The sequence below is a fragment of the Myotis myotis genome, unplaced genomic scaffold, assembly GCF_014108235.1.
Source record: "Myotis myotis isolate mMyoMyo1 unplaced genomic scaffold, mMyoMyo1.p scaffold_m19_p_9, whole genome shotgun sequence".
NCBI classification, from domain to species: Eukaryota; Metazoa; Chordata; class Mammalia; order Chiroptera; family Vespertilionidae; genus Myotis; species Myotis myotis.
The window spans coordinates 38,237,813-38,250,223 of record NW_023416401.1 but is presented as its reverse complement, the minus strand read 5'-3'; the positions used below and the strand labels follow the sequence as shown (position 1 = coordinate 38,250,223).

At 38.1% G+C, this 12,411-nt stretch overlaps 1 protein-coding gene across 4 annotated transcripts in view; it reads right to left on the bottom strand.

Moving 5' to 3' along the window:
• Positions 1-7,104: 7,104 nt before the first annotated feature.
• YES1 (YES proto-oncogene 1, Src family tyrosine kinase) overlaps positions 7,105-12,411 on the bottom strand; it is a 51,986-nt gene continuing 46,679 nt past the window's right edge. For all 4 annotated transcript variants that reach the window (XM_036321455.1, XM_036321453.1, XM_036321454.1 and 1 more), the window contains 3 exons: positions 11,597-11,750; positions 9,565-9,696; positions 7,105-7,683 (listed from right to left, as the gene is read on the bottom strand). In XM_036321455.1, the coding sequence (XP_036177348.1) occupies positions 7,475-7,683; positions 9,565-9,696; positions 11,597-11,750 (495 nt within the window). In that variant the 3' untranslated portion in view covers positions 7,105-7,474. The remainder of the gene's footprint in view (positions 7,684-9,564; positions 9,697-11,596; positions 11,751-12,411) is intronic.

Genomic DNA, 12,411 nt, shown 5'->3' with positions numbered 1-12,411 from the left:
TATGTAAATAATAAACAAAAATGTGACTTCCCTCCTCCTCTTTGTACTTACTGAGTTTGAATTCTCTGAAATAGCACTAAAAACTTTCCAAGAATTCTCTTCTGTATTTGCTTTGGACTGGGTTTTGTCTAGGAATTTCTGTTAAACTGATGCCACCCTTTCTAATTTTCCAGCGATAATACGGATTACAAAACTAAACAGACAAACCAACAACCCAGATCTTTTGATCCTTTCAGGGGCATTAGAATAGGAGACATAAAAACATGCATTTAGTTTGCTAATCCCACAGTTATCTTTTCTCGATGTTTTAGGAGACCAAGGCTTTCCTTGAAAACAGTGCAATTATAAGTGAGTAGGAATGTGACAACCTTGAAGGTGTTGTAGCTTGTAGGAACGGTAACAAGTGCTAGACCAGTGGGGTCAGACTGGACAAACTCCATACATGGGTTCCGGCTAGGAAATAATTCAGAGCCAAGACCCAAACTATAAGAGAACATTTATTTGGTAAATCACAGAAGTAGAAGTAATTCCTAGAAGAAACGGGCTTAGGAAACAAGTTACAGAGTTAAAGGAAGGGCCCTTGGAGCTTGGGAGTGAGGAAGCTAATGGTAAGGCACATGGTGGGGGTGGGGGTGGGGAAATGGGAAGGAAAGGGAAAGGCAAAAGCTGGGCATACTCTCAGGAGGGAGAGTGTGCTGGGTAGGCCTAATGGTTTTAAGGGTGGAGATTTTAGGGGCGATCCCAGGGGAAGATCTCTATAGAATATTCAGCAGTTTTCCAGGTACGTCCTTTCAGGGTCATGGTCTCTTGATTGGTCAGTGCCAGAGTAGCTGGTCCTGAGGTCAGCCACATGGGGTCACTTGTCTGGTTTTGCTGCTTTTCTGGACTTTGAGCTGGAAATATAACTGAGACCTAAATGTTATCTCTAGGGAGGAAAGGTCACCCTGGGGTGAGGTCCTACCCTACCATTGTTCATTGCAAGACACCTGGGGCTTTCCACCCTGGTGACCTTCTTCTGTACTTGTCCCCATAGTCCTTGCTCATGTCTAACTGCCTACCACAAAAGGACAAACCACTTTAAATAATTCAGTTTTCTATTAGGATCACTGTCAATCCTTTTGGTCAACTGCAAAGCTTTGCTTTTTATGTCGCTGATCCCTATTACCACTTAGAATGGAGGCAGTTTTTTTGTTTGTTTTACTTGGGATTCTCAAAGTCCTTCAGCTTGCTTGTGCTAATTTGACCTTTAAGATGTCAATGAAGCTGGACTGAATTCCTTCCTCTTGTAGGTGGGAATTCTGGTGTCCCTCCCAGTATCTCTGGAAGTAAGTGGTAGACTTTTTTTTTTCTCTTCCACTTACCCAAATCAGTTTCTGTATTCATTTCCTCATTGCATTTAAACTGTTCAGTGTGAAACCCAATGTTCTTTTTGTATCTTGTCAACCCTTCTGGACATTACCCTAATCCCTTTAGTGCCCTAAATGCCACAGACCCAAGCCTGTGTGTAGCAGATTTGAAGGTTGATGATGGTATGAGAGCTGAGCAACTACCTTACAGTTGAGTATCAGACATGTTTTTTAAAGGTTGGGGCCATTCCTTGCTAGTAGGGAATTTTCACAAATTGTCTATTTAACTTAACTGTCATTGTTTTACTAATTTCCTGGATATTTCCTTTTCTTCCATTTCCTTTTTTATTTAACTCAGCACTCTCACCACCTCATTCCTATCCTTTAAAAAAAAAATCCAATTGATGAATTGAGTGATTCATTAAATTTTTGAATGGGGTGTTATAAATAATCACTTTAAAAAAATATTTTGACTTCAGAGAGGAAGATGAGAGAGAACCATTGATCTGGCACCGATTTGCAACCGGGGCATATGCCCTGATGGGGAACTGAACTGACCTCCTGATTCATAGGTTGATGCTCAACCACTAAGCCACATCGGCTGGGCACAAATAATCATTCTGTTTGAAGTTTTACCACATGTGGTTAACCAATTCTTGAAAAATAGAAATTGAACAAGTCTTTAAAGTTCCAGTTTTGAAATTGGAAGTTCTGACTATTCTTAAAATTTGCTGTTCTCTCCACAATGAATAAGCTCTTATAGTAATTTTACATTTAATACAATATTGTATGTATTATACCAAAATTTTTACTGTATTGTATAAACTGTCACCTTGATGTAATGATGTTAAGAGTCCTATTTTCTACTGATACAGCTATTGGTAGGTAGTATGACAAATATTTATCAGGGTCCCAACTGGAAAGAGATGACACAAGCCAATTAAGATAAATCAAAGATATTTATTTACAAAGAGGCTGTAGGAGAGGAAGCCACAAGAATTAATGCAGTAACCAGTTAGTAGAAGCGTTCCTAAGGCAGAAAGATAAGGGATGACGGCTGTTATCAGTCCTCCAAGTGAGAGAGGAAGCCATATTGAGTGGAACCTTTGGGTAAAGGACACAGCCCAACCTCACAGGGAGCGGGCCTGGGGGAGAAATACGTTGATCTCTTGTACAGATTCCTCTGTTTTTCTGCTAGGGCTCCTCGCTGGCTTAAGCAAACAGGAATCCAGAGAGCAAGGGGAACTTACAGACAAGTATAGGTCTGCCTTTCAGCAGAGTGTGGATATGGAGGGGCAAAATGATAAAAGGATGTGCTGCTTATTTTCATCAGTATTCCCTTCAGTATTGACAAGTTGTTAATGAGGACTCTGGTTGTGGTGAAAGAAACTCAACTTGATGCCATTTAAGCAACAAAAAAAGCGAAAACTGGAGGAACAGTAACAGGGGAGGAGCTGATTTTAAGGAAATAAATGCTATTTATTGGGGTACACACTCTTCCTCATCTCTGCATGTCATGTTGGTTTCTTTTGTAACAAAGTGGGGGCTTGGTCTCCAGCAGCACTGAGATGGAATCTTTAGAGTGGTATTATTACCATTGTAACTAGCTAGTTATTACTATTAGTAATAGAAGACAGCAAAGGCCAGGCATTATAAGCATGGTCATCTGGGCAGCTTCACCAGGAAGTTGTAGGCTTCATACTCTCCAGGGAACTACCAGTCCATTCCCTGCAAATCACTGGAGTAAGGGGTCCAAGGAGGAAGAGGGATGCATGCAGTGATGCTGGGATGATGTAGCAAAGGTGCCCATCAGTCTAATCCGGGAACAAGGATAACTGGCTAGGGGGTGAAGCCACCCACTACAAGCACACAAAATCTTGGAAGGGTAAAATCCCCAATGAAGTCCCTCCCTTGCTGCTCGTGCTCCTGCTTTTCACTTGCTGTGACCTGTGCTAGCTCACCATGTGGCCCTAGCAGTTGCCTGGCTCATGCCATGTGGACCTCACATGCAACAGACTGCAGCTGGTAACACGGCTAACCTAGTCAGATGCTGGACTGGATGGGACCTTAATATGGTGTAGAAACACTGGGCAATGGCTTTGATTCTAGCTCTGAAGATAAAAATGGGACATTTTCCATGGCAAGATGGAGGGAAATGGGACTTGAAGGGGAACTCCCTTAGTGTTACCTCAGCAACAAAGCTTTCTACAATACCTCATCCTCCACGGGGACCTTAGTATATTCTTATTCCTGCGGCATCCCAAGAGCTCCATTTCCACCAGCAACAGGTGGGGACAGATAGCACCTCACCAATAACAGTATCATCAGACAAGAGATGAGGCTCATTTTCCAACTCCATAGAGAAAAGTATTGGAGATCTTTATTAAGACATGTAAATGAAGATTTGCATAAATTAGATGGGGAGACTGATCTGAAAAATGTTCTTACCAAATTAATTTATAAGCATGATGCAATCCTAACCCAAATCTCACTTGAAATTTTTGGAAATATGAAAAAATCTAAACTTCATCAAGAATTTGTGGGACTACCAAGATTTTTAAAAGAAATTATCAAAGGCAACTTGCTTAATTAATAAAATGCATTATCAAGTGATTAAAATTACTATCAATATAATTAATATGTAGTTAAAAGTGTTATGTTGTTGGAAGAATGGCAAATTAATTGGACAAAATAGTTGTGTGGAGATAGAGGCAAAAGGAAAGAACCAAAAACTATGGATGGGAATGAATTAACCAATAAGTGGTGTTGGGAAAATTATATGGGGGAGGGAATCATACTAGATCCTTAAGTCACATTTTATAGCCAAATAACTTCCAAATGAATTAAAGAGAAATAGAAAGAAGAAAAGCATAAAATTTAATGAGATGAATATTTAATCTTGGAATGCAAAGGACTTTTTAACATAAAAAAGCCTTGACAACATACAAATGTACAACTAAAATGTCAAAAATATTACATGCAAAATTAAAAGACAACTAGCAAAATAGGAAAATATTGAGGCTCTATTACTATATTGTAAAAAATATTTAATATATGTTTACTAAATGATGTGTTTGACTAAACATTACTCATCTGAAATCACCAGGGAAAAACAAAACCAATAATTTTAGATATATATAGTAAAAGGTAATACTAATACCTTATTGAAAATAAATGGTTTTGATTGTCCATTCATAATTTAGTATAATTTTATTTTCATTATACTTAAAGAAGTTAAAATACACAGAAATAGGCTCATGTATTTTTTCATTTCTAGAAAATTAAATTCCTTATGATCAGAAGTGGTTATTCTATTTTATATTCTTCAGCACAGATTCTCTGTGAATAGCCAGTAGTTGCTGATATTACTTAAAAAAAAAAAAAAAAGCAACTTGTAAAAATAATGTCATTCACCTGACGTGGAAAATAAACCACCATAGAATAAACTTGATATCACTGAAGATGTTTTTTTCTAAATACTTTGCTTTAAATACCAATTTAAAAAATCTGGTGTGAAAGTATGAATAGTGGCGTGCATTCAATGAGAATTTTTATTTCAATTATCCACAAAACAATATAATACTTTATAAAAATATTAAGTTTTAGGCTACTATTATTTATTTTAAAAAGTGTTTGTGCTATAAGTTGTTTTTGCCAACTTTTTTTTTTTTTGGGGGGGGGGGGGGGAGGGAAGGGTTAAAAGTTCCACAATAAGATATTAAAGGTGAAAAGGTGTTGGGAGAAAATCCTCAAATATACAAAGCTGGGTATTTTTCTTGGCAAGTTAAAAATACATAACCATTTAAACTGAATACATAGTGAGTTAGTGTTATTTCCTTACTATACAACTGATATTAGAAGGAACAGCTCCATTTAGTCAAAACCAAAGGAATACCATCATCTTTTCCTGACTTATTTTTCTGAACAGAATTAGTACATAAACATATAATTTTATTACCCTTTTTTAAATGCTAGAAAAATTATACCATAGTTCACATGAGCCCTTTAAAAATCTGATGTCACAGGTTGCAGATATTAAGAGTAAAGGTGACTTGATGGCAGTCTTCACAGGAAGATCCTCTTAGAAGAGGGATTCAATGCTAAGCAGGTTACATAAACATAAGAAACCACCACAATTTTTAGTACCAGAACTGTTGCCAACTTGCATGAAGGTCATCTGTCACATTTTAAAATGGTTTGAATTTCCACATAGATACCATGGCACAGAATGTTACATTTAATGATCAGGTAAGTGATGGTAGTTAAAAACTGTATTCCTAAAATATGGGACCTGCTATATTGCTTTATTTAGAGTGTGACTATAAAAGAGTATTTTAGAACATAAATACCATATTTTTACTTTGTCAGATTCAGTTCCTTTGCTAGATCCTTAGGCCAATAATGCTGCTATTCAAATTCATATTTTGGAATTTCTAAGTTAGTTATAAAAATCAGTCTTATTTTGTATATTTTACTTCTGTACTTTGAATGAGCAAAAACTGTCCCCCCTTCTCACCACTATTATTCTAAATAAGTTTTCCACTTTAAATCAACTAAATTCTAAAAGGGGGAAAATTCATCACTATTAAGTATATTTAAAAAGTGAATATAGCCCTAGCTGGCTTGGCTCAGTGGATGGACTGAAGGGTCCTGTGGACTGAAGGGTCCCAGGTTCGATTCCGGCCGAGGGCACATGCCTGGGTTGCGGGCTCGTTCCCCAGTGGGGGGTGTGCAGGAGGCGGCCAATCAATGATTCTCTCTCATCATTGATGTTTCTATCTCTCTCTCCTTCTCCCTTCCTCTCTGAAATCAATAAAGAAATATATTAAAAAAAAAAAAAAGTGAATATAGATTCAAACACGAATTTGAAAACTGGAGTTTTAAAAATGTTTTGCATAAAAGCTGTATCATTGGAATTAGTGGGAAGCCTTAACTTATTTTGAGGCTATAACAGTTATTTAGTGTTTATGGTTAGATTAGTCTTACAGTCATTATCTTAAAACTCTTTTAATATCTCAAAAAATAGATGAGAAGCTTTGAGTGCCAGCAAAGCCATTTTGTCATTCCATAAATCAACATTAAACATAACATTCCATCCCTCTATCTGTAAAACTTTCACATTTTTCTTTTCTCATATTTCTTTTAAATACAATTCTTCTCTGTTAGTCTATATGCAATAAGGGCAAAAGTGCATTCAAATCCCTGATCTAGTGATATTTTTACATTTCTGGCACCCATCATACCATAAGTACATATTTAGTAATATCTCATAATACCTATTTAAATTCTGGGATTTATTTTTTCATGCTATTCTAATGATTGGATATCTTGGATTGGATAGTACAATTTCAATTAAATATTGTCATTAAAAAAATTAATGCAAACTTATAAAAGATTAACTTACTTTGTAGTTCCCTTCATGATTCCAAACTGAGCTTTTCAGAAAATGATTTAAAGTGAAAAAGTTCTACTTTCCACAAGTTTGAATTTTAACAGGTGCACTGTACTTTCAAATCCCACTACTGTCGTCTAACACTTAACCAAGTTAGATGTTGCTTATATTCCTTTTTGCTTCTAAAAAACCTTGCTCATTTCCATGCAAGGAAGGCATACATTAAAACTGCATATTAACTTCAACTTATAGAAAAAACGTTTGAGAATAATGAATGTGGGCAAATTTAAAAAATGGAATGGAATCATTTGGTCCCATGAAGTTCCTTGATTTTTAGAACTTATGGCATAACTGTTCATATCTCCCAAGTTTTATCTATAATGATAAATAATTTTCTCTTAAAAATTCTGAATTTGGGGAATAAGAAAGGAAGTGACTTATGAACAGTAGCCTTGTTGCTTTTCATTGCCGTGCTATCACTCACACTGTCATCAATATCTTAGCTATACTTTCTTTGGACCCTGAATTAAGTTGAAAAATTCATCACTGGTACTTTAGAGTTTAACATTTGGAACACAAAGAAGTGGTTTTGCGTAACCATAGCTGGAATTCCAGTTTACCATTAAAAACATGCGGAGTGAAGAAGATTTTCTTCTTTTGATTCCTGTATATGAGGAAGTCTACGTAAATTTTTTACATTCTGGCAGGTTTGTGCATATAAAATAGGCTACTTGGATTATAAATTTTCTCCTGGCTGGTACTGTGGCTCGGTAGCAGTGAAGTAGTCCTCCAAGAAGGATTGGATATATTCAAATGTTGGCCTTTCATCAGGGTCCTTCTTCCAACAAAGATTCATTAAATCATGTAGAGATTCTGGACAGCCCTGAGGGCAAGGCATCCTATATCCTCGTTCCACCTGTTCCAGCACTTCACGGTTTACCATACCTAACACACAAGATTCAAACATTAAAAACCAATGATGCCTTATAAGCATGAACAGACTGTTGAACCTAAGAGGGAAGGCAGGGGAGGGTGAGTGGGAAGAGATCAACCACTGAACATTTATGCATATATGCATAACCTGTGGATACAGACAATGGGATGGTGAGGGCCTGGGGGGATGGGAGGAGGACAGAAGCAGGCTGGAAGAGGTTAATGGGGGGGAAAGGACAACCTATGTAATACTTTCAACGATAAAGATTTTTTTAAAAAAAGAAAAAAGACACAGACAATAGTGTGGTAAACATGAGGCTAGAAAGGGTTTATAAGGGAAAGAAAGGGACATCTCTAATACTTTCAACAATAAAGATAAATTAGAAAAAAAAAAACACCTCTGGCCAGTTTGCTCAGTGGATAGAGCGTCGAGCTGCAGACTGAAGGGTCCTGGGTTCCATTCCAGTCAAGAACACATGCCCAGGTTTTAGGCTTGATCCCCAGTAGGGGGTGTGCAGGAGGCAGCCAATCGATGATTCTCTCTCATCATTAATGTTTCTATCTCTCCATTCCTCTCTGAAATCAATAAAAATATATTGGGGAAAAAAACAACAGAAAAAACAAACAAACCAATGATGCCAACCACCACTAAGATATAATGAACCTATTGTGGTAATCATTTCATAATATATATGTAGATCAAACCATTATGCTGTATGTCTTAAATTTATATGGTGATGTATGTCAGTCATTTCTCAATAAAACTGGGGGGGAGGGGGAGAAAATAAAATAAATCCCCTAGCCACAAAATAATTCAAAGTATAGTAAGTTTACTTAGTGAAATTATTATTTTATTATTTTTTTAATATATTTTTATTGATTTCAGAGAGGAAGAGAGAGAGTGAGCGAGCGAGAAACATCAACAATGAGAATCATTGATCAGCTGCCTCCTGCACGCCGCCCACTGGGGGGTCGAGCCCACAACACGGGCATGTGCCCTTAACTGGAATTGAACCCATGACCACTCAGTCTGCAGGCCGACGCTCCATCCACTGACCCAAACCAGCTAGGGCTGAAATTATTTTAACAAAGAAATAAATTTTCAATGTCAAAGTATATCAAAAAGACCTTAGAAAATGCGAGACTGTTTCAGAAGATCTAGTTTTTTTCATTCCACAGTAAACCTTACTTTCAACACTAAAGCCTTCAAAAGCCAATCCCAATTGATTAATGAAAATTTAGGGTGGTACTTTGAGGTTCTGATATTAACAGTTATTAATTACCAGACGTGGGCTAATAGGGAACAGTGAGCAGTAAGATAGTGTCTAAAAGAACTTTCAGATAGAAATTCAGAAGAAGCGTTTTAGTCCTGGTTTTGCCAAGTACACTTACTATGTAACTTTATATCAAGTCACTTTCCTGTAACAGTTTCTTTATCTAACATCACCTGTTTAACCTTCTTCAAGTTATTACACAGTTCCTTTCTTGTATTCCTTTGTACAAGGAATCCACAGCTCACCCTGTGTTACCTATCACAACTTGTAAGAGAGGGGCTTGGAGAGGGAGGTTGGGGAGGGCAAGATGAGCCAGGATATTTAAGATATGTTTATTATCTGAGAGAACAGTAGAGATAAATAGCCCTTTTGGAAAATGCCCTAAGAGAGAAAGCTGAAGTCAAAGGGGGCAAACCTCATGTGCTTGCCCTATATCAAGGATTGTGACTCTCACAGGTTGCTGTCCATCCAATGCCAAAATAAAGAGAGAGAGGGAGAGAGAGAGAGAAAGAGACAATGAAAGAAGAAGAAAAAGGCCTTCACCCTTACATTCTGCTCCTAATAATCTCCAATTAAAGTCACTAATGGGATAAACAAGAGCTAGTAAATGCAAGCTTACCTGGATATGGCACTCTGCCCTTTGTTACCAGTTCTGTCTGTAGAATTCCAAATGACCACACATCAGACTTTATTGTAAATCGACCATATAGTGCAGCCTCAGGAGCTGTCCATTTGATTGGAAATTTTGCACCTAAAACAATATGACATCTTGCTTAAGTAAATTGTTTTAAAAATCTGTTTGTGTAAATAATGGCATAAGGAGGGCTAACTTTCTTTCTGTCACTATCTTTATTGTATATGTCATCAGATTTACATTCTTCAAAAGTGCAAGATACACGGGAAACATTTTTTTAAATATTTAAAATGTGGAATCTAATGAACAAAAATAAACTGATGAACAAAATAGATCCAGAGACATTGAAGCATACAAAAGACTGATGAATTTCGGGGGTGGGGCTGGGGGAAAGATAAACCAAAGAACTTATATGCAATAACCTGTGGACAGACAATAGTGTGGGGAAGGCCTGGGGAGGGTTTAGGGTGAGGTGGAAAGGGTCAATAGAGGAAAAAATACTTTCAACAATGAAGACAAATTAAAAAAAACAACAACAATAAAACGTGTATTATAGCCCTGGTCATTGTGGCTCAGTTGGTTGGAGCATCATCCCATACACTGAAAGGTCATGTGTTTGATTCGCAGTCAAGGCACATATCCAGGTTTCTGGTTCAATCCCCTGTCAGGGTGCATATGGGAGGCAGCCGACTGATGTTTCTTTCTCTTTCTCTCTCTCTCTCTCTCTGGAATCAATGGAAACATATCCTTGGGTGAAGATGAAAAACAAAAAATTAAAAAAAACTGTGTATTATAGGACCAGTAACTTTTAAGTAGTCTATCACCTAACAGCCATAGCTCATCATTGGTTGAAGAAGGCATATTCTGTTGGGTTCTAATGTCTACTGGTTTTTGACCATAATCTCTTTTTCATTTTATGAAATCTCTCCGGAAAATTTTATTGTACTATAATTTTTAAAGTCTGTATTAATTAATTCAAATATGTATTGTATGCTTTTTATGCACAAGACATTATGGTAATTATTATGGGAGAGAAAAGCATAGCCTTCATGTAGCTTATATACATGTAATTCGTGCATGGGTGGAGTCCCTAGCCTGGCTGGCAATCAGGGCTGATCAAGGCCTGTAGGCTGGGGGAAAGAACGTGGAGGGGGGAACATGGGAGGTTGGCCACCAGCCACTGGGGCCTGACGGCTGGGGGAGGGACAACAGGAGGTTGGCTGTGGGAGTGCATTGACCACCATGCGGCAGCTCCTGCATTGAGTGTCTGTCCCCTGGTGGTCAGTGCACGTCATAGCGACCGGTCGTTCCAGTCACTTAGGCTTTTATATAGATAGACAGGGCGACAATAGGTGTTTTACATACTTCAGGTTATTTCTATATATATGTATATAGTGTTATAAAATAGTTCTTTAGGTGTTCAAACAGAAGATCAATTTTCACTAGCACAATCACAAAAGGTTTCATTAGAAAGGGGGCAACTGCCCTGGCAAGTAGCTAAATGGTTAGAGCCGTGGTTGGCAAACTACGGCTCTGGAGCCACATGTGGCTCTTTGGCCCCTTGAGTGTGACTCTTCCACAAAATACCACGTGCAAGCACACACGTACAGTGCAATTGAAACTTTGTGGCCCATGTGCAGAAGTTGGTATTTTGTGGAAGAGCCACACTCAAGGGGCCAAAGAGCCGCATGTGGCTGGCGAGCCGCGGTTTGCCGACCACTGGGTTAGAGCATCAGCCCACACACTGAAGGGTCTCAGGCTCAATTCCTGTCAAAGGCACATACCTGCATTGCAGGTTCAATTCCCAATTCCTGGTCGGGTATCATGTGGGAGGCAACCAATTAATGTGTCTTTCTCATATCAACGTTTCTCTCTCTCTCTCTCTCTCTCTCTCTCTCTCTCTCTCTCTCTCTCTCTCTCTCTTTCTCCCGTCACTCCCCCCATCCACTCTCTCTAAAATACATCAATGAAAAAAAAATCCTCAGGTGAGGATTAACAAACAAAATAATAATTTTACCTTGTCTTGCTGTATATTCATTGTCTTCGATTAACCTTGCTAAACCAAAATCTGCTATTTTGCACACAAGATTTTCTCCTACAAGAATATTAGCAGCCCGAAGATCTCGGTGAATATAGTTCATTCTTTCAATATATGCCATACCATCAGCAATCTTGGAAAGAGAAAAATAAAAAGACACATGATACAAAGGAAAGGAGGGATAAAACAATTTTGGTTAGTATTAAGTTAGATCACTGAAAAATCATATATCTAGAAAGGAGATAACAGGGCATAATTTTGCAGATAATAAGAAAAATAGAAAACACTATAATTGAGAAGAAGGATGACAGGGAAGGAGAATGGGAGGCTGGGGAGGAAAGGAGGGAAAGGGAAGGAGGACAGGAGAGGAGGAGGAAGGGAAGGAGAAACAACAGGGATGTATGTGGCCCACAAAGCCTAAAACATTGATCTGGCTCTTTTCAAAAACAGTTTGCCAACCTCTACTGTAGAAAGTCCAAGAGCCTTGAACTCAGGGGTGTGAACTAGGTGTGGCATACGCTAATGTTTCACAAGACAGTTTCTTAGTATAAAGTTTCCCTAAACTTCATCAGATATTTGAGATTTCCAAAAGTACTATTTCCTTAGGAATAGCTATCATTCACTGTCTAAAAATTTATCTGTTAAAATATAAATACATATAGCCCTGGCCAAGTGGTTCATTTGGTTGAAGCATCATCCCTTACACCAAAAGGTTGTGTGTTCGACTCCTTGTCAGGGCACATACCCAGGTTGTGTGTTCAATCCCTGGTTGGGGCGTGTATGGGAGGCAACCG